This window comes from Mustela lutreola, chromosome 8 (genome assembly GCF_030435805.1).
Source record: "Mustela lutreola isolate mMusLut2 chromosome 8, mMusLut2.pri, whole genome shotgun sequence".
Classification (NCBI taxonomy): domain Eukaryota; kingdom Metazoa; phylum Chordata; class Mammalia; order Carnivora; family Mustelidae; genus Mustela; species Mustela lutreola.
This window is the reverse complement of record NC_081297.1, coordinates 62,104,303-62,128,929: the sequence shown is the minus strand read 5'-3', so window position 1 is coordinate 62,128,929 and position 24,627 is coordinate 62,104,303. Positions and strand designations below refer to the sequence as shown.

General features: G+C 50.4%; 1 protein-coding gene across 3 annotated transcripts; it reads left to right on the top strand.

Moving 5' to 3' along the window:
• Window positions 1–889: 889 nt before the first annotated feature.
• ESPL1 (extra spindle pole bodies like 1, separase) lies at window positions 890–24,032 on the top strand. Of its 3 annotated transcripts, none has more exons than XM_059185201.1 (31): window positions 890–1,032; window positions 1,534–1,626; window positions 1,794–2,852; window positions 3,140–3,244; window positions 3,410–3,530; window positions 6,290–6,426; window positions 7,326–7,519; window positions 8,034–8,273; window positions 8,495–8,639; window positions 8,746–8,884; window positions 9,088–9,227; window positions 11,248–11,382; window positions 13,135–13,254; window positions 13,726–13,897; window positions 14,304–14,432; window positions 14,566–14,722; window positions 15,226–15,335; window positions 16,543–17,534; window positions 17,951–18,287; window positions 18,493–18,654; window positions 19,304–19,517; window positions 19,618–19,808; window positions 20,570–20,697; window positions 20,833–20,955; window positions 21,886–22,041; window positions 22,151–22,321; window positions 22,447–22,551; window positions 22,714–22,829; window positions 22,997–23,080; window positions 23,248–23,412; window positions 23,669–24,032. In XM_059185201.1, the coding sequence occupies exons 2-31, from the start codon at window positions 1,546–1,548 to the stop codon at window positions 23,868–23,870; spliced, it is 6,330 nt and encodes a 2,109-aa protein (XP_059041184.1). In that variant the 5' UTR covers window positions 890–1,032; window positions 1,534–1,545; the 3' UTR covers window positions 23,871–24,032. The 3 variants fall into 3 exon arrangements, with proteins under 3 accessions (XP_059041184.1, XP_059041183.1, XP_059041185.1); XM_059185200.1 differs by having other exon boundaries at window positions 890–1,044; XM_059185202.1 differs by lacking the exon at window positions 11,248–11,382 and having other exon boundaries at window positions 890–1,044.
• Window positions 24,033–24,627: the final 595 nt, after the last annotated feature.

The following is a 24,627-nucleotide window of genomic DNA, read 5'->3' as shown; positions in this document are numbered from 1 at the left end:
GAAGAAAGACGATGATTGGGGTGCCCACTGGCTCAGTCAAAAGATCATGCCACTCTTGATATTGGTGTCCTGAGTTCAAGTGCCACATTGGGTGTAGCGATTACTTAAATAAATAAATAGGAAGGAAGGAAGGAAGGAAAAGAAAGGAAGGAGGGAGGGAGGGATAAGGATGAATTATCCAACAGAATTCAGGAAAAAGTGAACTGAAAGACCTGAATTTTTGAACTGAATTCTTTGGCGGAGGAAGGAAAGAAACAGCGCTAACTGAATCTGCACGTTTGGGGAAATAGTACTTACAACCGTAGGCCATTAAGCACTGTGAAATATCCCAGTGAATGAGTTTTCCTGGTTCTTCCTCCCTCCCCTCTACCCTCCAACACCCATCAAGAGCGCTAGACCCTCCATCTTCCTTATACGATCCAGTTGATAGAGCTGATATAAAGAGCAAGGCTGGAAGGCAGAGAGCTAGAAGTCGCCGTGATACTCCTGTCAGTACCCTCAGAAAATTATATTTTTAAAAAATTCCAGGAAAGGCTACGCCCTATTTTCCCAGTAACCCAAAATGCGTGAATTCCAAGCAAGTTCTTTTTGTCGTCTTGCCTATTTCTCTTCTCTCGAAATTTAAACTTTCTGAGCGCTGAAGATAAAGAAGAGCCTTAAGAAGGTACAGGGCTGGCCCTCCCGATAGCTACTAAGCGACGGATAGGTGAGATCTCTGGCTTGGCCAGAAAAGTGGGGAAACCCACGCCCCCAAGAGGCCTTAACGCCCACAGCAGCACGACCCCGCCCCCGGCGTCACGTGACAGGACTGCACAGCGGGTAAACTACAACTCCCACAGCGCCGCGCGGCACGCCGGCGTTTCAAAGCTCTCGCTGATTGGTGACTGGACATATTTGAAAGGCGGGGGCTGGCGCGGAAAACGAAGGTTGCATCTTGGATCCTTGCGGAGTACTCATACTGGCGACTGAGTCCTGGACCTGGGAAGGAAGCGACCTCTGGGGCAATAAGGCCTGAGGGACTCGTAAACGTGTGTACGTGCCAAGGTGAGGTGGGGAGGGTCTCCGGCGCTGACTTGAGGGAAAGGTGGAGGCGGCTCTGCGAGAGAAAGTTGGGAGAACTCAGGACGTCTTGGTGGGCGCAGAACTCGGTGGAGGCCTCAGGTGTGGGGCGTTGGGGTGGTGGGATGGGTAGTGAAACCTGGGATCAACCCGGAGGAAGGAAAGGCGGAAGCGTCCGTTTATAACGGGAGCCCACTGTCCTGGCATGGTGTGTTTTTTCCCCGAGAGGATTTTTCCTTTTTTTTTTTTTTTTTTTAAAGTAACCTCCACACCCATGGTGGGACTTTCCAAGTCCAGACCCCCGAGATAAAGAATCATATGTTCCACCAACTGAGCAGTCAGGCGGCCCCTCCCGATAGGATTCTGATGGGATTCTTTGGCCTCCTTCTGCAGCCTTCAAGCCCTTCTCCTGTCCTCCATTTAACTCCATTTAGAATCTTCTCCGCCTTCTCTAATCCTTCTCCTTTCCCCCAGCCCTCCAACGCCATGAGGAGCTTCAAAGGAATCAACTTTGGGACCTTGCTAAGCAACCCGAAGGAGGCTGAAGAATTGCTGCCTGACTTCAAGGTAGGGGTGATGTCTAGTTCTGGATACACCTGGCTTCTCAAGATGAGCTGTTTTGGTTTTGTCTTATTTAAGAGATAGGTTAATAGGAGATCCTCTCCTGAGCAACCTCATTTCTAGTTTTCTTTCACTATCTTGGTAGTCCCAATCACATCTTCCTCTCTTCTTAGGAGTTTCTGTCCAAGCTTCCAACTGGTTCACCTGGCTGCCGATCTGATGCCGAGAGGAGACAAGCTTGTGATGCCATCTTGAGGGCTTGCAACCAGCAGCTGATGGCCAAGCTGGCTTGCCCTCAGCACCTGGGGAGCCTGCTGGAACTGGCAGAGTTGGCTTGCAATGGCTACTTGGTGTTCACCCCTCAGCGCTCACCTCTCTACCTGGAACGAATTCTCTTCATCTTTCTGCGGAACATTGCCACACAGGGAATCCCAGACGCCACACTCCGATTCGCTCAGCCCCTACATGCCTGTTTGGTGCAGTGCTCCCGCCAAGCTGCTCCCCAGGACTACGAGGCTGTGGCTCGGGGCAGCTTTTCTCTGCTTTGGAAGGTGGCAGAAGCCCTGGAGGAACGGCAAGCTGCACTTTCAGCTCGGCTGAAGGCCTTGAGCTTTCTAGTGCTCTTAGAGGATGAAAGTACCCCTTGTGAGGTTCCCCACTTTGCTTCTCCAACAGCTTGTCGAGTGGTGGCTGCCCATCAGCTATTCGATGCCACTGGGCATGGTCTGAATGAAGCAGATGCTGATTTCCTCGGTGACCTGCTCTCCACACATGTGATCAAAGCCTTGGTGGGCGAGGGAGGGTGTTCTCCTGGTGCTCTTTCTCCCCAGAGGGCCCTCTGTCTCTTGGAACTCACCCTGGAACACTGCCGTCGCCTCTCCTGGAGCTGCCACCATACTAGGGCCACCAGGGTAGTGGAGAAGGCCCATGATTACCTAAGGAACACCAGTCTGACCACCAGCCTCCAGTTATGCCAGCTTGGAGTTCAACTGCTACAGATTGGGGAGGGAGGATCTCAGGCACTGGCCAAGCTTCTGATCAAGGCATCGGCTCTCCTGAACGACAGTGTGGAGGCACCGTCACCCCCACTGCGGGCTTTGTATGACAGCTGCCAGTTCTTCCTCTCTGGCCTGGAGCGAGGCATCAAGAGGCGCTACAGACCTGATGCTGTTCTGGGCCTCTTTGCTTTTCTCAGAGGCTACTTCTCCCTCCTCCGGCAGCTGCAGGATGGGGTGAGTTAAAGACCTAGAGGTAGGGTGGGAATGTAGTTCTGCAGACTGGCAGTCTAAGGTCTTTGGTAATATCTGAAAGCCCTAGCTCCCTCCTTGGTAATTCACTTTCTGGATTGTGCCTAGCCCACCCACCAGCAGCCTAGTCTACCCTGAGAGGGCAGTGGCCCTTATCATATTCCTCTTTTCTACTCCTTGGGCTGAGTCTGCTCTCTGGGACACTGGGCCAGTCTTCAGCTTGGAGCTCACACTTTACCTCAGCTGCTCAAACCAACGCCTTTCTTCCTCAGGTCTGTGGGGACGCCTCCCAGCAGCAGCAGTCTTTAGTTCAGATGCATTTTCAGGGACTTCACCTCTACACTGCGGTGGTTTATGACTTTGCACAAGGCTGTCAGGTACAGTCTGAGAATCCAAACTCCTGGACAGGCCTGGGGTCTGGGGTTGCTCCTCTGCTTGGTAGACCTTTGAGATGGCTTTGGCTTTGGGCTTGGGGTGGGGTAGATGTCAGCTTAGACCCAACTCTTTCTCCTCTCATCTGCAAACCCTTGTTGTCCCTTCAGGTAGCTGATAGGGCCGACCTGGCCCAGCTAGTGGAAAGTTGCAAATCTACTGTGGTCTGGATGCTGGAGGCCTTAAAGGGCCTGTCAGGCCAAGAGCTGACTGACTATCTGGGCATGACCGGTTAGTACCTGGGGTCCCGAGGCAGGGGGGGGATGGTCATCACTCACTAGGCCAACACAGGGCACTTGCTGGATGGTTCTAACTATCGTGGGGGCTCCTTATGGCTTAAGGAGGACTGAAAAAAAAAAAAAAAGTAAGCCCAAGTGAGCCTATGTTTAACAGCAGTAGAGAAGTAATGAGGCTAACTTATAATAGCGGATGTAAGTTTTTCCCCATTGACTTTGAAATATGATTTGGTGTTTCTTTCATGAAAATGTTTATACCTGATATGCAACTTTATGACCTTTCTACTGTTTAAAAAAAAATTTTTTTTTTAAAAGATTGTATTTGGGGCGCCTGGGTGGCTCAGTGGATTAAGCCTCTGCCTTCGGCTCAGGTCATGATCCCAGGGTCCTGGGATGGAGCCCCACATCAGGCTTTCTCGCTCAGCAGGGAGCCTCCCTCCCTCTCTCTCTCTCTGCCTACTTGTGATCTCTCTCTGTCTGTCAAATAAATAAATAAAATCTTTTTTTTTTTTTAAGATTTTATTTATTTATTTGACAGACAGATCACAAGTAGGCAGAGAGGCAGGCAAAGAGAGAGGAAGGGAAGCAGGCTCCCTACTGAGCAGAGAGCCCAACGCAGGGCTCAATCCCAGCACCCTGGGGTCACAACCCAAGCTGAAGGCAAAGGCTTTAACCCACTGAGCCACCCAGGTGCTCCTTTTCTGTTTAAATTTTAAAGAACGTTTGTAACTCATTATTTTTTTTAAGAACCATGTAAAAATGCTTTAAAAATTAAATTGCACAAGAAGGCCTGTAGTTGAAAGTCCCTTTCCCACTCCTAATTCTGATTACCAAGTTCACCTCCACAGAGGTAACAGATATTAATTTTTTAGGTGTCGTTTTAGAGATACCATGTATATGTAAAACAATTCGCATATTTCTCTTCACCCTTTTGACTGAAATGTACAGACAAAAGTACTAAGATCATAAATATATGGTTTGATGGATTTTTTACAAAGTGAACATTCTTTGTAACCAATATTTAGGTCAAGTAAGAACAAGACTTAGGGGCACCTGGGTGGCTCAGGAGATTAAAACCTCTGCCTTCGGCTCAGGTCATGATCTCAGGGTCTTGGGATCGAGCCCCGTATCGGGCTCTCTGCTCAGCAGGGAGCCTATTTCCTCCTCTCTCTCTGCCTGCCTCTCTGTCTACTTATGATCTCTGTCTGTCAAATAAATAAATAAATAAAATCTTAAAAAAAAAAAAAGTAAGAACAAGACTTAGAAGTTTCCCCCTCATTTTACAAAAACCATGGCCCTTTAAGTTATACAAACCCAGTCAGTTCTGTCATTGGAAGATTTTGGGGAACTTTTCATATTCATGCATTCAGTGGTTGAACCTACCCACTGAGATGAAAATATGATTCGGAGTCACGAAAAGTACTAGCATGAAAATTCTTCCCAGAATATTGAAGACTGAATTTTTTCCCAACCATCCATGTTGACAGCCAAGAAGCTGTATAAACTCAAATTTAGGAAAATTTTATTCATTCAACAAATATCTGTTGAGTACCTACCATGTACTAAGCACTGTCCTGAGTACTTGGGTGTATCAGTAAACAAAACAAAGGTCCCTCCTCATCGAGCCATATTCCAGTTGGGGGAGAATGATAATAAGCAATAGGATAATTGAATTATCAATATGTTGGAAAATGATAAGAAATATGGGGGGAAAGGAAGAGTACAGCAGGATAAGAAAGGGAATTAGGAGTGCAGGGTGGGTGAGCTGGCAAGTTATCATTTAATATAAGGTGGTCACAGGGCCCCTGGGTGGCACAGTGGGTTAATCATCCAACTCCTGGTTTTGGCTCAGGTCCAGGTCTCACAGTCATGAGATTGAGCCCCATGTCGGGCTCCACGCTCAGTGCAGTCTGCTTGAGATTCTCTCCTTACTCTGCCCCTTCCACTCATGCTTTTTCTCTCTCTACAATAAATAAATAAATAAATCTTTTAAAAAAATCAGATAGGGGGGTGCCTGGGTGGCTCAGTGGGTTAAGCCTCTGACTTCTGCTTGGGTCATGATCCCAGGGTCCTGGGATCTAGCCCCACATGGGGCTCTCTGCTTGTCAGGGAGCCTGCTTCCCCCTCTCCCTCTGCCTGCCTCTCTGCCTACTTGTGATCTATCTCTCTCTGTGTCAAATAAATAAATAATCTTTTAAAAATTATTAAAAAAAAATAGGGTAGTCAGAATAGGCCTCACTGAGAGGGTGACATGAGCAAAACTTGGAGGATGTGATGAAGTTGGCCATGTAGACGCCTGGGAAAGGACATCCCTGGCAGAAAAAATAGCCAGTGCCAAAGCCCTAAGGCAGGAGCTGTTCTGGTGTGTGCAAGGAATAGCAAGGAGCCTACTAGGGTGGCTTCCGTGGAAGGAGGTAAGGGACAGGCCAGAGTGTTTCCCCAAAATTGCTGCCCTTTGGGGCAGGATAAATACAAAAATTGGTATGTGAATTGAGATGGGCCCTGTGTTGGGCCCTTTTAATAAATAAGAACCGAGGGCTGGCTGGTGTGGGTTTGCCTTACCAGAACAGACCTCATGGGCCTATTTGGAGCAGGAAGGGGAGAGCTGCCCCTTTCTCATCCCCCAGCAAGAGGGGTTCCTCTTTGATCTGGAAGCTGCTGAGCCGACCCCAGGTTGAGCTCCTCTCTACCATCTCTCCAACAGAAAAGCCAGTGAGAACTCTTCGGCTGCTAACTGTTCTCTCTCTCCCGCAGCCTCTTACACCAGTAACTTGGCCTACAGCTTCTACAGTCATAAGCTGTACGCCGAGGCCTGTGCCATCTCTGAGCCCTTCTGTCAGCACCTGGGCTTGGCGAAGCCAGCCACCTATCCCAAGGTGCCTCCTGAGAAGGTACGAGGGCAGGAAGGGCTGTTAATGTTGGTGACCTGAGCGACATGAAAGATCCTGGCCGGGGCATTGTCTTGTAGTAGGGACCAGTACTTGGGGCAGTGTTCCCCACTTGTACTGTTATTAATTGTACTGTTATTTCTTTGCATTGTCCTACCTTTTGTATTTAGCCATGTCCCAGGCTGGTGGTTCTCAACCTGGTTTCACACTAAAATCACTTGAAATTTTTCAGAGTTCCCCTGTGAGGTCCTTTAAGTAGCCAGAGTGAGACCACTGCCGGGATACCCGCGAAATGATGGGTTGACTGGGATTGGTAGGTGCCATAGGGGGTGGAGGGCCTTGGGTTTCATCTTGAGTGAGGCTGAGGAGCCTCTCAAGGATGGAAGGGAAGGCGTGATACCAGATTGGCAGTTGGAGTTTCTCCGGCATCACTGTGGTGAATGAACAGAGTGCAAGGATGATGCTGGGCCCCCGCACCCCTCTCGCGGCCCAGGCAGGGAAGGGTGGGTATCTGACCAAAGCAGCTTCCTGAGGGATGGGGAGATGTGGATGGGTACAAGAAGTCCAGGAGTAATCTGGCAAGTGACTGGCTGTGAGGGAGGGAGAGAAGTCAACAGTGGCCTGGCATTTCTGACCGAGGAGAAGGCGCTGACTTGCTGGGAGAGGGCTTACAGGCAGAGGAGCAGAGTTTCAGGGCTGTGGACATAAGTATGTGGCGGGTGTGGATTGAAGCTTCTGGTTGGGAGTCCTGGACATTTAGGGCTTGGGTGTCTTCTGCCTCTGGGCCGGGGCTGGGGCCCAAGACCCACCTTGTGGTGTGTGTACCAGTGTGGGCACATACCCACTGTTAAAGACTCATGGGTCCCTCGCCGCAGTTTGGTCTGTTTGCTTTCTCTGGCCAGTTGCACCGGTGCTTCCGGCTACACGGAGAGAGTTTGAAGAAACTGGGTAAACAGGCCCAGGGCTGCAAGATGGTAAGTTTATGGCTGACAGCCCTACAGCCCTGTGGCTCCCAGCACATGGCTGAGCCAGTCACCTTCTGGGTTCGGGTCAAGATGGACGCAGCCAAAGCAGGAGACAAGGAGCTGCAGCTGAGGTGAGTGGGTGGGGAGAGAGGCAACTGTGTTTGCTCCCTGGCTAAGGATGGCAGTTGGTATATGTGGTTTCGGTCAGCCTTCCATCTGAAAATGCACGGACTCCTGCTGTCAGTGTTACTTGTCAGGTGCCTACTATAGGCCAGCAGATATGCTGGGTACTAGGGAAGCAGGGGCAACAGGCAGCGCTCTTTCTTTCAGGACTGGAAACTTTTTTTTTTTTTTTAATATTTTATTTATTTATTTGAGAGAGAGAGAGCATGAGAGAGGAGAAGGTCAGAGGAAGAAGCAGACTCCCCATGGAGCTGGGAGCCAGATGTGGGACTTGATCCCGGGACTTTGGGATCATGACCTGAGCCAAAGGCAGTTGCTTAACCAGCTGAGCCACCCAGGCACCCTCAGGACTGAAAACTTAGCAAATCTCTCAGCAAGCCAAGGCTGGGGCTCCTTGGTATGGGGCAGAGGGTCCATGTGTCATGGGCTCCCTGACCTGGTGCTGGGCCTGCTTTCTCTCAGGACTCTTCGAGACAGCCTGAGCGGCTGGGACCCAGAGACCCTGGTGTTCCTGCTGAGGGAGGAGCTGCAGGCCTATAAGGCTGTGCGAGCAGACACGGGACAGGAGCGGTTCAATGTCATCTGTGACCTGTTGGAACTGAGCCCTGAGGAGACACCAGTGGGAGCCTGGGCTCGAGCCACCCACCTGGTGGAACTCGCTCAGGTGCTCTGCTACCACGACTTTGCCCAGCAGACCAACTGGTGAGGAAGAGTAGTCGGGGATGCCACTCCTGCTCCTTGCCCTAGGTCCTCTGACCCTCTTCAGAGGCTGTGGCCCTCGCTGTGTCCCTGAGCATCCCCTGCAGTTTGTGGCCGCAGGAGCTCCATCAGAGGGTGGGGCCGGCTGTCCTGCAGAAGGCCCTTCTCAGGATGCTGGGCAGCTATCTGTCATGGGCCCAGCTTCTGTGCCCTTCTCCCTCCAGCTCAGCCCTGGATGCTGTCCAGGAAGCCCTGCAGCTTCTGGAGTCTGTGAGGCCTGAGCCCCAGGCCAAGGATCAGCTTCTGGATGATAAGGCCCAGGCCTTGCTATGGCTCTACATCTGTACTCTGGAGGCCAAGATGCAGGAAGTAAGTGTGGCTGCTGTGTATGCAGAACTTGGTCCAGGGAGAATGTGCCCCAGGCTCACACTGAGCGGACGCCTGCCCTGTTCTTTATCCTCATCTCCCCATCCAGGGTATCGAGCGGGATCGGAGAGCCCAGGCCCCTAATCACCTGGAGGAATTTGAAGTCAATGACCTGAACTATGAAGATAAACTGCAGGAAGATCGCTTCCTGTACAGTAACATCGCCTTCAACCTCGCAGCCGACGCTAGTAAGGGCTGGGAATGCAGTGTGGGGGGTTAGGGTCTCCCCGGTGGCTTCCCCGGAGCAGAATGGGGACCCAGAGTGCGGGAGAGGTGGGTCCATAGAGTGGGAGGGTGGGCACAGAGGGGAGAGGGTGGACTGAAAAAGGCTGCATTCTCCCCAGATAGCCCACGCTGAGAGAATGGCTGGTCCCTTTCTTCTGACTTCTAGCTCAGTCCAAATGCCTGGACCAAGCCCTGGCCCTTTGGAAGGAGGTGCTTACTAAGACACAGGCGCCCGCCGTCCGGTGTCTCCAGCAGACAGTGACCTCCCTGCAGACCCTAGCAGCCCTCTATCAGCTGTCGGCAAAGGTAACCAGGCAGGGTGCTAATGTGGCCCAGAAGCCTAGCTCCTTCCCCTTCTTTGGCCTGAGAATCTGCTGAGAAGCCATGGAACGCGGTGCGGGCTCTACCACCAGCCTCCCTAAGTTGAAATCCAAGCTCCATCCTTTATTAGTAACTCGCCTTGGCAAATGATTTAACTTCCTAAGCCCAGTTTCCTTATCTCTAAAACAAGGACAATAATAGTACTATACCATGGCGTCATCAGCACTCAGTGAGATGACATGTGTTGTGCCTGAGCCAAATCGTCAAGTGTCAGCAATAACTATTGTTAATTCTTAGATAGTTTGAGACCTGTATGCTCAGAAACATACAGAGACACCAAGAGGCCCAATTTTATACTTTTACTTCCTGAAGCTCCTTGCTGGCCGCCACATTAGAGAACATCCGAAAAAGGACAGGACACATAAAGGACCTTTATTCCTGCGGCCATTAGGCCATATTTCTAGCATGAGGACTGGGGGAAGCTGTCTCAGCCCTGGACCTGAGTGTTTGCTCTATGGCATTCCTGTAATGGGAACTCAGACAAGCAGCTGAGCCCGTGTCAGTCATAGTCTCTTAGGCTGTCATCATCTAGAAAATTCAGGTTAGAGACCCTACGAAGATTAAATGAGTTGATGAACATGAACCTCTTTTTTTTGACAATTTGATATTTTTATTATGACTCTACTTTTAAAGTTTCTTTTTTTCTTTTAAAGATTTTATTTATTTGGTAGAGACACAGCGAGAGAGGGAACATAAGCAGGGGGAGTGGGAGAGGGAGAAGCAAGCTTCCTGCCAAGCAGGGGGCTCGATCCCAGGACCCTGGTATCATGACCCATGCAAAAGGCAGAGCCCAACAACTGTGCCACCCAGGCCCCCTACTTTTGAAGTTTCATTTCTGTTTTTTTTTCTCAAGGTTTTTTTTTTTGTAATCACTATACCCAATGTGGGGCTCAAATTCAGGACCCCAAGATCAAGAGTCCCATGTTCTTCCCACTGAGCAAGCTAGACACTCCTTCACATTTTTAATTTTTAAAATTTTTTTAAAATTTAAATTCAGTTAACTAACATACAGTGTATTATTAGTTTCAGAGGTAGAGTTTGGTGATTCATCAGTTGTATACACCACCCAGTGCTCATTACATCACGTGCCTATCACCTGGTCCACATCCCCCCATGCTCCACCCCTCCTGCAACCCTCAGTTCGTTTCCTATAGTTAAAAGTCTCTTGAGGTTTGTCTCCCTCTCTGATTTCATCTTATCAAACTTGTTTTAATTGAAGTATAACAGACATAGAATACTATATTAGTTTCAGGGGCGCCTGGGTGGCTCAGTTGGTTAAGCGACTGCCTTCGGCTCAGGTCATGATCCCGGAGTCCCAGGATCGAGTCCCACATTGGGCTCCCAGCTCCATGGGAAGTTTGCTTCTCCCTCTGACCTTCCCCCTCTCATGCTCTCTCTCACTCTCTCACTCTCAAATAAATAAATAAAATCTTAAAAAAAAAAAAAAAAAAAAAGAATACTATATTAGTTTCAGGGGCACAACACAGCAGTTTGGTAATTCCACACCTTACTCAGTCCTTACCACGATGAGCGTAGTGACCATACAATGTTATCACGTTATTGACTATTCCCTACGCCATATTTTTCATCCCCGCAACTTTCTTTTTTTATAACTGGAAGTTTGTACCTCTTGATCCCCTTTACCCATTCTGCTCATCCCCTCCCCAGGTAAACCTCTCAGCATGGTGCCTAGCCCAGAGTAAGCTTCCAATAAATCCTAGCCATTGATGCTCCCTGGCACCTACGTTTTCAGACAGGAGGGTAGATGGTAGGCTCCCTCGCTTCTCTCTTCTCCCATTCCTTGAGGGTGGCTGGCAGTTGCTCTGTCTGGAGCCACACTCCATCTAGGCTCTGAGGTCTCCAAGGGCTGGGGAGCCGAGGTCTGGTATGGTCTAGATGGAGGTTTGAGCAGGAGTGGGTAAACTTCCCGCTCCTTGATGACCAGCCCCTGCAGGCTCTAGAGGTCCTCCTGCTTGTACGGATCGTCTCCCAGAGATTGGAGGACCATGCGAAGGCCACTGCTGCCTCCTGCCACACCGCCCAGCTGCTGCTGACCCTTGGCTGTCCCCACTATGCCCAGGTGAGTGCCCAGCCAGCCAAGCCTGGAGCTGCAGGGGAGAACCGGCCTTAGTGACGCATCTTTTCCCAAAGAAGATAAGATACCAAATGGGCATCTTCCCTGCCTTCAACCACCACATCCTGCTGGAGGATCATAAAGTGTGGAGTGGTTGGGAGGCAGCTGTGGGAAGAGGAAGCGCCTTTCCTTCTCATTGCAAAACCATTGTTCGCTAAGTCTTACAGATCCTGCCCCAGGAATAGGCCTCTAATCCTGTATTTTCCCACCACTTGCCCTGGTTGCCATTTCTCTGCTTGCTTAGGACTATGCTGATGCCCAGCTGGTTTCCCTGCCCCCCAGCTTCTCCCTTCTGCACTTTGTCTCCTAAATTTCTGCTAACATGATCTTTTTGGATCTGGTCTTGTCTTTCTGCATCAGGATTTCACTGTTTTTCCATTACCTGAAGGATGCTGTCTAAACTCCTTGCTTGGTATCACACATCTTCTATATTCTAGCTCACTTTTCCTCACTACCACCCCCCTCCCCACACTGGAACTTAATGTCTATCCACACGAGTTACTTTACAGTGTTTTACATGCCTCCTGTCTTTGGTTGTCTTAGTCCTTCTACCCTAAGTATACTTCCCCTACTCCCATTTTTTTTATTCAGCCAACTTCTACTTTCTTTTCAAGGCCTAGTTCAACTGTCCCCTCCTTCATGGAGTATTTTATATGTACTCTTCTAAAAGGGCAGAATCCCTTACATTCCCTGGGTCCCCATACCACTAATGACGTCGTGTCCTGATTACAAAAGGTGGGCCTGCATCCCTACTGCACTGCAGGGTATTGGATTGAAAGTCCTACTTACTCCTTTTTTTTTTTTCTTCATTTTTAAAAAAATTTTTTTAGTGGTGGAAGTGGCAGAGGGAGAGAGAATCTTAAGCAGGTTCCACACCCAGTGAGGGGCCCAATGTGGGTCTTGATCTCAAGATCCTGAGATCATGACCTGAGATGAAATCAAGAGTAGGTTGCTTAACTGACTGAGCCATCCAGGTGCCCCTTTAATTTTAATTTTAATTTTTTTTAAGATTTTATTTATTTATTTGACAGAGAGATCACAAGTAGGCAGAGAGGCAGGCAGAGAGCCCGATGCAGGACTCGATCCCAGGACCCTGAGATCATGACCTGAGCCAAAGACAGAGGCTTTAACACACTGAGCCACCCAGGCGCCCCTAATTTTTTATTTTTAAGTAATGTCTCCTGGGGCTCGAACTCCCAACCCCCAGATCAAGAGTCGTACACTCCACCAACTGAGCCAGCCAGGCGTCCCACGTCCTGCTTACTTCTTATTCAGCTATGTCTTTCTAGCATAGTGGTTAACCAAAAGATACTAACTCTACATTTTAGTGAATGAATAACTCTTTTTTTTTAAGATTTCATTTATTTATTTGACAGGGAGAGAGATCACAAGTAGGCAGAGAGACAGGTAGAGGGGGAGGGGGAAGCAGGCTCCCCGATGAGCAGAGAACCTGAGGCAGGCCTTGATTCCAGGACCCTGAGATCATGACCTGAGCCGAAGGCAGAGGCTTAACCACTGAACCACCCAGGCGCCCCTGAATGAATAACTCTTATGTAGATTATAATATTTGAAATAATTTCCTATTCCGTCACATGTGTTCTGCATCTCCCTTGTAAGTGCTTTAACCCACTTTAATTTGAAAAGCCTGGCTGCCTCTCTTTATCAGCATGCTCACATACCCCATGATTGTTTCCTTAGCTACACCTTGAAGAGGCAGACTCAAGCCTGAAACTTCTCGATCACACCACTGACACGTACCTGCTCCTTTCACTGACCTGTGACCTACTTCGAAGTCAACTATACTGTGTTCACCAGAAGGTATTTCTCAGTTTCTTAATCCCCAAAGTCCCCAGGTATTGGAAGGATTTTTGGAGATTTCCCTGGAGCTAGGAAGAATATTCCTGACCTAGAGAAGCAGGGCTGTTTCCTAGCCTTGCCCACTCCAATGAAATGTCACCAGTGCTCCTCTAGAAAAGGAGAGGAGAATGTCCTTCCCATTCTTTCCCAGTCTCCTCAGTCACACAATCTAGTCTTGTGACTAGAAACCAGGATGACAATGACCTTGGGAAGGCACTGGAGCCCTAGAGTAGAAATCAACTAGGATGCCTAAGACCTGAGTTTTCTCACAAACCAGCAAGTTTTATGTCCTGTCAGGCTACAGTTTTCTCCACATCTTTGATCATTCTCAAAAGCCAGGCCTGACCCAGAGGATCTGCAGGGGCATTTTAAGTTCTGAATTGCTGACCTGAATTCACTCATCACTTTCCTCCGGCCCTCCTCATCTCCCAGGTGACTGAGGGTGCCTCTCTGTTGCTGTCTGTGCTTCGGGACCCTACCCTCCAGCGGTCATCCAAGGCCTGGTATTTGCTTCGTGTCCAGGCCCTGCAACTGGTGGCATTCTACCTTAGCCTCTCGTCAGACAGCCTCTCAGCCTCCCTGAGGGAGCAGCTCTGTGCCCAAGGTGAAAAAATAGAGAGGATGATGGCCCTTTGTGATCCCCTTTGGTGGCCTGTCCATTCTTGGCTCTTCTCAAGCCCTTGTCACCTCTGGTGTTCCACCTGTGTGAACTAGCCTACCCAGAGGTTGCCTGGGGTAGGCCTAGGGTAGCATATGAGTTTCTGTTTGCCTGCTCCCTGACTGACCGCTCTGTACCTGACTAGAATGCTGTTCTGACAAGGATTCTGAGGCCCTGTGTGGTCTGAGGGAAAGAGTTCTGTGACTGAGTCCCTCTGCTGCCTTAGGCACAGAAGGAGGAGTGGCAGCAGGCTTGGCATTTGGTACCTTAGAAGGTGAAAGTGGTAACAGTTGTGGCTGCCTCATCTCCCTTCTTCTTCCCCCACGCCCCCGCCACCCCTTCCTCCCCACAGGCTGGCAGACACCAGAGATCGCCCTCATCGACTCCCATAAGCTCCTCCGAAGCATTATCCTCCTCCTCATGGGCAGTGATGTGCTCTCAATTCAGAAGGCAGCTGTGGAGACGCCATTTCTGGACTCTGGTGAGTCTGAGGCAGAGAGTAAGGCCCCATGGGCAGGAGCAGGCTAGATGGAGGGAGGTTCGGCCAGTTTTGCTTCCAGAGGGGCTGGGCTGCAACTGAGTGACGACGGCCTTGTCTCTCTCCTTTGTGGCAGGTGAAAATCTGGTACAAAAATGGCAGGTTCTGACAGAGGTGCTGAGCTGCTCAGAGAAGCTGGTCTCCCACCTGGGCCGTCTGGGCAGTGTGAGCGAAGCCAAGGCCTTTTGCTTGGAGGCCCTGAAACTCACGACGAAGCTGCAGCTGCCACGCCAGTGAGTACAGGCGGGAGGAGGCCAAGTCCAGAGTCCAGGTGCCCGCACGCTGGGCCTTGGGCTTCCAGACTCTTTCACAGGTTAATGTGTTCTGTTTGGACGGGTTGGGAGAGTACGTTCCATGGTAAGGAAGTGGGATGTGCTGAGTTAACCAAGGCTAGACATTTTTATTTCCTATAAGATTTCTTAGGTCTTTCAGTGTGCTCATAAGCATTATAACTCAACAAAAGAGAGATCCAGTGTACATGTCTCCCTAAATCCCTTTGCCCACAAAATCCTTTTTTTGTTTCCCCTGGGAAATCCTGTCCTTGTATGCAAGGATGACTTGGGATGCAAAAGCAGTATAGAGGGTTTTCCTCTGGGAGCCTCGAATTCAGCCGGAGGCAGGAGAGGCCTTTCAGAGGCTAGGAGACTGCCGGGGCTGTGCCTGCCAGAGAGGCCAAAAGACAGACTCTGGGAAAACAAAGGCTTACACATTGGTTGTCATCTCTTCCCCCAACAAGGTGTACTCTGTTCCTGGTGCTGAAAGCGGAACTGGAGCTGGCGCGAAATGACATTGACCTCTGCCAGTCGGACCTGCAGCAAGTTCTGTTCCTGCTCGAGTCTTGCACAGGTGAGCCGCCATGCCCCCACCCCACCCCCTGCCCCACACAGGTGGTGGCGAGACGGCCCCACACACTGCAACACGCCTTTGTATGTTTTAGTGTGGTGCCCTTCAAAATCGGAGTCTTACTTCCGGTTCTCTGGGCAAAGCTCCTTCTTTATCACTCAGATCGCTGGTTTCCCTCTTTCAGATGACTTGTCCACAACTAACCCTACCTGCCTCTAGTTTTTAGTGCTAATACATTTTGGCTACTTGCACTTACTTAGTTTTTAATTTTTTTAATTTTTTACTTTTAAGTGGGTTCTACACCCATCTTGGGGCTCGAACTCACAACCACAAGATTAAGAGTCTCATGCTACACCGACTGAGCAAGCCAGGTGCTGCTACCTATTTAAATTTAATTCACATAAAATTTAAAATTCATTTCCCTGTCACTGGCCACATTTTGTATGCTCAGTAGCCACGTAGCCACGTGGGGCTAGTGGCTACTCTGTTGGACAGCACAAATGTAGAGGCCTCGGGAGAGCTTAAGTTAATAGTAAAATAGTCTATGGAACATTTTTTCTTTCCTTTTTTTTTTTTAAGATTTTATTTATTTATTTGACAGAGATCACAAGTAGTTAGATAAGCATACAGAGAGAGAAGAAGGGAAGCAGGCTCCCTGCTGAGCAGAGAGCCCGATTCGGGGCTCAATCCCAGGACCCCTGGATCATGACCTGAGCTGAAGGCAGAGGCTCCAACCCACTGAGCCACCCAGGAACATTTTTTCTTATCAGCCACTTTTACCTCTAGTATTTCATGGACCCACACAAAACCCTGGAAAGTCAGGTGGTCACATAGATTTTCTTTCATTTGTAAAATGAGGAAGTCGGGAAATTCAGTGTTTGGGGCCAGATCATGGGCCTAGCTAGGGACAGGAGCCAGGACTGAGACACAGACCTCCTGGTGCCGGCCTGCTGTCCTGAGCCATGCAGCCATCTCAGCTGCAGATATGGGAGCTTTGTGGGTTGTGTTAATCCTCCTTGGAATGGGAAGAAAACATTAGGGATTTTATCGAAAAAATAACAAGCTGTGATAATATTTAGTATGTTCATAGAGTAATACATACAAGTAACATACACTAACACCTATATGAGGGAGTTGGGCCCAGGGATAGATCAGGAAGTACTCGGCAGCACCTCTCCCAGTTTTGTAATTCTGGTTGCACTCTCCCCAGAGTTTGGTGGACCAGCCCAGGGCCTGGACTCTGTGAAGAAGGTCCATCTGCAGAAGGGCAAGCAGTGGGCCCGGGTCCATCGTCCACGGGAGCTTCCAGAAGAGGAGCCCTTCCTAAGAGGCCCAGCTCTGGAGTTGGTAGCCACTGTACCCAAGGAGCCTGGCCCTATAGCCCCTTCCACTAACTCTTCCCCTCAACTGAAAATGAAGCCCCAGCCCAGCCCCGGCTTCCTGACACACCTGCCCACGTGTGACTGCATGCTGTGTGCCAGCCCCATCCTCTCCGCAGTCTGTCTGCGCTGGGCATTGGTCACAGCAGGGGTGAAGCTGGCCACAGGCCATGAGGCCCAGGGTCTGGATCTGCTGCAGGTCGTGCTGGAGGGTTGCCCTGCAGCCACTGATCGCCTCACCCGAGCTCTACAAACTTCCTTGAATCACATGGCGCACCTCTCCCCTGCCCCGAGGATCCTGGATGAGATCTTGGCTCAGGCCTACACACAGCTGGCCCTGGAGGGCCTGAGCCAGCCATCAAACAAGAGCCTGGGGAAGGTCCTGGAGTCAGGGCTGAAGTTTGTGGCAGCGCGGGTCCCCTACCTGGAGCCCTGGAGAGCCAGCCTGCTCTTGATTCGGGCCCTGGCAAAGCTGGCTGGCCTCGGTTCCTGCACTGCCCAACTCTTTGCAAGCTCCTGGGGCTGGCAGCCACCACCTGTAAAACCCTCCCCAGGCTCAGAGCCTTCAAAGCCTCGGAGCCAGAAACATTCTGGAAGAGGGCGTCAACGGGCAGCCTCTTCTTCTACCCCATCCCTCCATAATACCTCTCTGAAAGGTCTGGAAGGTGGAGGACTGCCCTGTACACCTAAGCCCCCAGGCCAGGTCAGGCCAGCAGGCCCTCGTGTCCCTTTCACTGTGTTTGAGGAAATCCTCACTACAAAGCCTGAGGCTGAGGTTCCCAAGGCCCCAAGGGTACAACAGAGGGTCCAGACGCGCCTCAAGGTGAGATGGAACTGTGGTTGGGTGCTGGTGGTGTCAGGTGGGGTGGTTCTGGAGAGTTCTGCAGAATAGGTGTCTGTGGAATGACTTCCCAGGGCCTGCAGGGACCTTTAGCTCTACTGCAGCAGGATCCCTATGTCTTCCAGAGAGAGCCAGGTCTACCTTTGTTTCAGACAGAGGGAGCTGTCCTTAACACAGTGGTTCCTTTCCCTTTTCATCCTTCCCCCTTATCTTTTGTTCCCTCCTCTGTCTCCTTCTATACCCGAGAGTCCCTGCCCTTGATGGAGTGTGGTGGGTTTAAGGTGGAGAGGTTAAGTTCTAATCTTCCCCCAAGGCCTCTGTGAATGTGCCTCTGCAGTGCCACCTGCTGGCAGATGTCTTGTCACTAACGCCTCCCTCCACTTTCCCACCCATCCCAGGTGAACTTCAGTGATGACAGTGACTTGGAAGACCCTATCTCAGTTGAGGCACGACTTGCAGAGGAGTCCAAGAGACGCAGCACTGCTTCCCGGAGCCGGGGCCGGGCGAGGAAAGGCTCAGGCTCGAAGACTGTTTCGGTGGCAGCCCCAGATAGTGGCTCCAGGCAACCTGGCTTCGGTGGCCGGAGCCGGAGGGCCAAGAAAGTGACATCAGTACATTGTGAGGAGCTGGGCTCTGAGATCATGAGGACCATCCCCGAGGAGGAAATGACTGATGATGAGATGGAAATGAGCTTTGAGATCCTCAGGGGCTCTGACGATGAAGACTCCACCTCCGGTATTAGGGTAACGGTGGGAGGGAGAAGCTGCATGCATTTTTGGGGGGTTGCCCCAGGACCAAAGCACAAGAAATAATGGGGGCCAAAGATAGTACAGAAATAAAGTTTTTTTTTTTTTTTTCCTGGCTCTGGGACTGGATTCTAGAAAGAACAAAGGGAATGGCAGAAGGACGGAACCTTAAAAAAATCATGTTGTCTCCTCAGGTGGGAAGGCACCAGCTCCAGGACCTGGTACTGCCATAGGAGAATGTGAGGTGTTGAGACGTGATTCCAGCAAAGAGGAGCTGCCCATCCCATGCCCAGAAAAGGAGAGAGACAAGGACCTTGGTCCTCGGGTCCGACTCCCCTCAGCCCCTGCATCCATTGGTGAATATGCTGACCACTTGGGTCTGCTCACTTGGAGAGGGCGAGGCTAGATCTCTCTCTCTCTCTCTCTCTCTCTTTTTTTTATAAGGAGTTTATTTATTTGAGAGCAAGAGAGAGCATGAGTAGAGGGGATGGGCAGAGGGAAAGGAAGAAGTAGACTCCCTGCTGACCAGAGAGCTCAATGCGGGGCCCCATCCAAGGACCCTGAGATCATGACCCTGAGATGACCATGACCTGAGCCGAAGGCAGACACCTATCTGACTGAGTCACCCAGGAGCCCAGCCTCTTGGTCTCTTGATATTGATGCCCTCCTAGCCTGTCCATCATTTTGTCTTTGGATCCCCACCTAGATCTGGTCACCTTTGAACCAAGGTTAAGATTCCTAGCACTCTCTCCACTAGCTGTGTGCAAGTCACTCAGCCTTTCTGAGCTTCTGTTTGCTTATCTGTAAAACCGGGTTTGGGAGGATGCAGTGAGTTGATGTAAGTTGCGTAAGTCCCACTTGGCACATTGCTCTTCGTAAATGATAGCTTTTATTTTCCAAGTGGGAGAGGAGGTCAGGCCTTGGAAACCTGGAACTTTCGTGAAAAGTTCTACCAGCTAAGAAGTATGGGACTCATCCATAGCAAGTATCTTCACCTTCCTCTAGGTCTGTCTACCCTGAATTCCATCTTGGACTTACTGACCACTGCTTTCCGTGGCGTTAGTCACTGCCCTCCTAGTGGGCTCTATGCTCACCTCTGCCGCTTCCTGGCTTTGTGCTTGGGCCAACGGGATCCCTATGCTACTGCCTGCCTTGTCACTGAGTCTGTGTCCATCACCTGTCGCCACCAGCTGCTCACCCACCTCCACAGGCAGCTCAGGTGAGTAGCCACAATCCCTGAGGCCCATGCTGGGGCAGACTGAAGGGAGAGTCCAGATTTTTAAAGGAGGGAAACTCACCCCCACTTGCATTGTCCGCAGGAAGGCCCAGAAGCACCAGGGATCACTCAAAATGGCAGACCAGCTGCAGAGGCTAAGCCTTCAGGAGAGACCTGGAGATGTCCCCCTGGCCCGCATCCAGCACCTCTTTTCCTTCCAGGCTGCAGGATCTGCTCCATTCCCTGAGCTGGAGAAGGAGAGTTTCCAGGAGCGCCTAGCTCTGATCCCCAGTGGTACAGTAGCAGGCTCCGGTGGCTCTTCTGTCCTTGTCTGCATCTTCTCACTAAGGAGTTAGGTGGAGAACTTTAAGGCATTAGTTAACATAGATTTCTGTCACCTTTATGGAAGGACATGTCATACTTTTTCACTGAGTAGTCATTTTGTTACTCTCACCAAAGAGAACTACCCTAAATCTGGAAGTCTTTTTTCTTTCCCTTTTTTTTTGTTGAAGATTTTATTTATTTATCTGAGAGAGTCAGAGATAGCCACAGAGAGCACAAGTAGGGAGGGGTGGGAGAAGCAGGCTCTCAGCTGAGCGGGGAGCCCAATGAGGAACTTGATCCTAGGACAGATCCTGGGATTATGAACTCCCTTCAGCAGATGCATAACCAACTGAGCCACCCAGGCGCCCCCCTGCCCTTTTTAAAATTTAAACCTCAACTTTGAGTTATTAGCAGGTTCAGTGTCTTTCCTCAGGGGTAAGTTCAGGTGTCCGGAGACTCACTATGCTAACATGAAGCCCGTTAATGGATGATTTGAGTGCCTCCCTCTGTGTAGGAACTTCTGTTTCTGTCAGGGCCAGAAAGAAGTACAAGATGTGTTCTCTGTCCACAGGGTGCTGTTAGGGCAAGGGAGAGCACCTTGAACTCTAGTGAGAAGATAAGATTTCTTGGAGTTGGAGTTGTCCTGAGTGATAGATGGGAACTGAGTGTAGAAGACAGATGGGAATTCCTTGTAAGAGCTGAAATGATCCTGGGTATGCTCTGTGTGTCAGGAGTAACCGTGTGTGTGTTGGCTCTGGCGACGCTCCAGCCTGGAACTGTGGGCGACACCCTCCTGCTGACCCGGCTGGAAAAAGACAGTCCCCCAGTCACTGTGCAGATCCCCACTGCCCAGAACAAGGTACGTTTGTCGGGCCAGCAAGCAAAGTTGGGCTTGGGTAGGCTTCTGGTGAAGCTACTCTGATTCTGGGGCTGGGGGATGGAGAAATGGTGAGCGTGTGGACCGGCAGAAAGCTCACAGTCCCATCTCCCAAAGCTTCCTCTGAGTTCAGCCCTGAAAGAGTTTGACGCCATCCAGAAGGAGCAGAAAGAGAACAGCAGCTGTACCGACAAGCGAGAGTGGTGGACAGGGCGGCTAGAACTGGACCATAGGATGGAGGTGTGTGTCCCCGGGGTGGGGTAGGGTCAGGCCTGCCCTGGGAGTGACCCTGGGGTATCAGTGTCTTCTCTTTCACGGGTCGCAGGCCAGTGCTGTGTGTTACTTCAAATCCTTTCAGGAAATATAGGAGTAAAAAACATTTTAATATTTCAGGAAAAAATTTTTTAATTAAAAAAAAATTTTTTTTTAATGATGTTACCTGGGGCGCCTGGGTGGCTCAGTGGGTTAAAGCCTCTGCCTTCAGCTCAGGTCATGATCCCAGGGTCCTGGGATGGAGCCCCACATCGGGCTGTCTGCTGAGCAGGGAGCCTGCTTCCCCCTTTCTCTCTGCCTACTTGTGATCTCTGTCTGTCAAATAAATAAATAAAATCTTTAAAAAAAAAAATGATGTCTCCTGGGGAAGACTTTCAACAAGAGCCAAAAACCTGAAGATGCTATGGCAACAGAATGTGTAAAGATACATACAAGGAAAGGGACTTAAGCCCAAGAATCGGCTTCCTGCGTTTAGCTTTCATCACCTACCTATTTGTATTTGTCAAAACATAGTGATATGTACTAAATCATCTTACAGTCTCAGCAAATGAAAAATGTTTCTAGCTTATTGCCTTTTTTTTTTTTTTTAAGAGAGGAATAGAAAGAGGAAGGAGAGGGGGCAGAGGGAGAAGGAGAGAGAAGAGAGAGAATCTGAAGAAAGCTCCAGGCCCAGCACAGAGCCTGACATGGGGCTCCATCTCCTGAAATCAAGAGTCAGATGCTTAACCCACTGAGCCACCAAGACATCCCTCTAGCTTCTTGCCTTTTTAACTGGCAGGAAGATATATAAAGCAAATACATTAGAAAACCCATTTCCCCATGTCCAAAATGTTGGTGCCTATGGGCGAGAAACTCAGCTCCCCTCTCGGACTGAAGGTTCTGTTCTTCCTTATTCAGGTTCTCATCACTTCCCTAGAGAAACATGTGTTGGGCTGCTGGCGGGGACTGTTGCTGCCATCCAGTGAGGACCCTGGCCCTGCCCAGGAGGCATCCCGCCTCCAACAGCTGCTACAGGAATGTGGTTGGAAATATCCCGACCCAACTCTGCTGAAAGTGAGTTGAGAAATCAGGGAAAGGGGAGGAAGTTGGACTTAATTCTTTCCTCTGGCCACTGAGTGGAGATGGGAGCTCTGGCCCTCATTGACCGCTCTTGCCCTTCTAGATCGTGCTAAGTGGCACCAGTACCCTCACTGCTCAGGACATTCAGACCCTGGCCTATGGGCTGTGCCCAGCGAGGCCAGAACGAGCCCAGGAGCTTCTGAGTGAGGCAGCAGGACGTCTGCAGGGTCAGATAGTCCCAAGCAATAGGCACCTTGTCTTAGTGCTGGACAAGGTAAGGAGCTAGGGGCTGGAGGGGCGGTATCTGGTGGGCGGTAGGCAGCAACTCACCCCCATGCCCCCTCTGATGCTCATGTATGCCTGACTGGGGACAGTAAGCCCAGTGTGCTTTTTGCCCAGGACCTGCAAAAGCTGCCTTGGGAGAACATGCCCAGCCTCCGAGCACTGCCTGTCACTCGGCTGCCCTCCTTCCGCTTCCTGCTCAGTTACTCCATCACTAAAGAGGTGGGGTTCAGGGACTGGGGAATGGTTGTTGATTGGTGGAGATCTGGAAGACAAGAGAGGGTCTCGGGGGACTGATGGCTTCTTCGTGGAAAGGGGTTTGGAGTTTGTGGAAGCTTGGGCCCTCTGGCCAGATCAGGATCCTGATCACCAGTGTCTTCTCAGTCTGGGGCCTCATCGGTGCTAAGCCAAGGGGTAGATCCACGCAATACCTTCTATGTCCTGAACCCGCACAATAACCTGTCAAGCACAGAGGAGCAATTTCGAGCCCATTTTAGCAGGTCAGTGGGGTAAAAGTAAGAAAGGGATGGGGGAGGGTAGAGACCACAGAAGAGGTTAACATGTCCTTTCCTGCAGAATCAAATGGTGCGACCCACCTTCTCCCTAGGATTCCCTCTGCCCTCTTTGCCAGCTGACCCCAGTTCTTACTCCTACCTTCTCCCTGCAGTGAAGCTGGATGGAAAGGAGTGGTTGGAGAAGTGCCAACTCCAGAACAAGCTCAGGCAGCATTGACGGAACATGATTTATATATGTGAGTGCTTTAGGTGGTGAGATGGGGAGATGGACGGGCCTGAAAGAGGGCATCACCATAGTTTGCTTTGGGGCTTTAAAGCCACTGGCTGACTCGGGACAGCCCTGGAGACATGGCAGAGGCCAGGTGCTGCTAGGTCAGACTCCTCTCACGTCCCTCTGCCTTAGCTATGCAGGGCACGGGGCTGGAGCCCGCTTCCTGGATGGACAGGCCGTCCTCCGGCTGAGCTGCCGGGCGGTGGCCTTGCTCTTCGGCTGCAGCAGCGCAGCCCTGGCTGTGCATGGGAGGCTGGAAGGGGCTGGCATCGTGCTCAAGTATATCATGGCTGGCTGGTGAGTCCTGAGTGCCCATCCTTGCTCCCACCCAGGTTCTTTCCCCCGCCCATTTTCTCCAACTTCCTCCTCTTCTAGTTCCCTGGCATGCCTGGGTCGTTAATCTTTGTCCTCTTCTGCCCCACCTCCTGGAACCATGGACCAGGGCACTTCCCTCTGGCTCACTTCTCTTTCCTCACCACTCCTGCCAGTCATGTCTGCCTATGCATTCTGTTTTAAAGCTCTCACTTTGTAGTTCTTCCTTCTCTTTTCCCAGTCCCCTGTTTCTGGGTAACCTCTGGGATGTGACTGACCGTGACATCGACCGGTACACAGAGGCCCTGCTACAGGGCTGGCTTGGAGCGGGCCCAGGAGCCCCCCTTCTCTACTACATCAACCAGGCCCGCCAGGCTCCCCGACTGAAGTACCTTATTGGGGCCGCACCTGTGGCATATGGCTTGCCTGTCTGCCTGCGATGACCTCTTAAAGCTGTCCTAGCGCCAATGGAAGCCATGTGACTGTTCTACCTCCTATTGGATTTAACCCTTAGGATAAATATTTTAAGTGATTTTTCCCAGTGTTTTATATGAAGGCTTTCCCTTTGATTTAACCTTGATATAATAAAGATGTACTTAAACCCATTTTGTGTGGTTCATCTGAGAACATCTGAAGACAATTATTGCCTCCTTCCACTATGTGGTACTATAAAGTGGTGAGAAGAGCTTGCAGAGTTCAAGTGCTCTCTCTAATAAAATATTTTTTTTAACTTTTTTTTTTTGAAATTTTATTTATTTATTTGATACAGATCACAGGTAGAGAGGCAGGCTGGGGTCGACGGGGGCGGAGGGGGGGGCAACTCCCGCTGAGCAGAGAGCCCGATGCGATGCGGGGCTCCCAGAACCCTGAGATCATGACCTGAGCCAAAGGCAGAGGCTTAACCCACTGAGCCACACAGGCACCCCTCTCTAATAAAATCTAAAAAAAAAAAAAAAAGCCACTGTTCTCTCCCCATATATGCCTGTTAAACTCCTCAGGGTCGTGAACTTTAGCAGCAGATTCTGTTGTTTATGTATGGTTTTTCTCTCCCCAACCAGACTGTTAAATTCCTTGGAAGCACATTATCTTACACTCTCGTGTTATCCCTCACATCTAACACACGGTAAAACAGTTTTGATTAATAAGCCTTGTGTCGTACTTGGCTAATAACGTGACTCCTTATCGTTCTCTCCACCACCA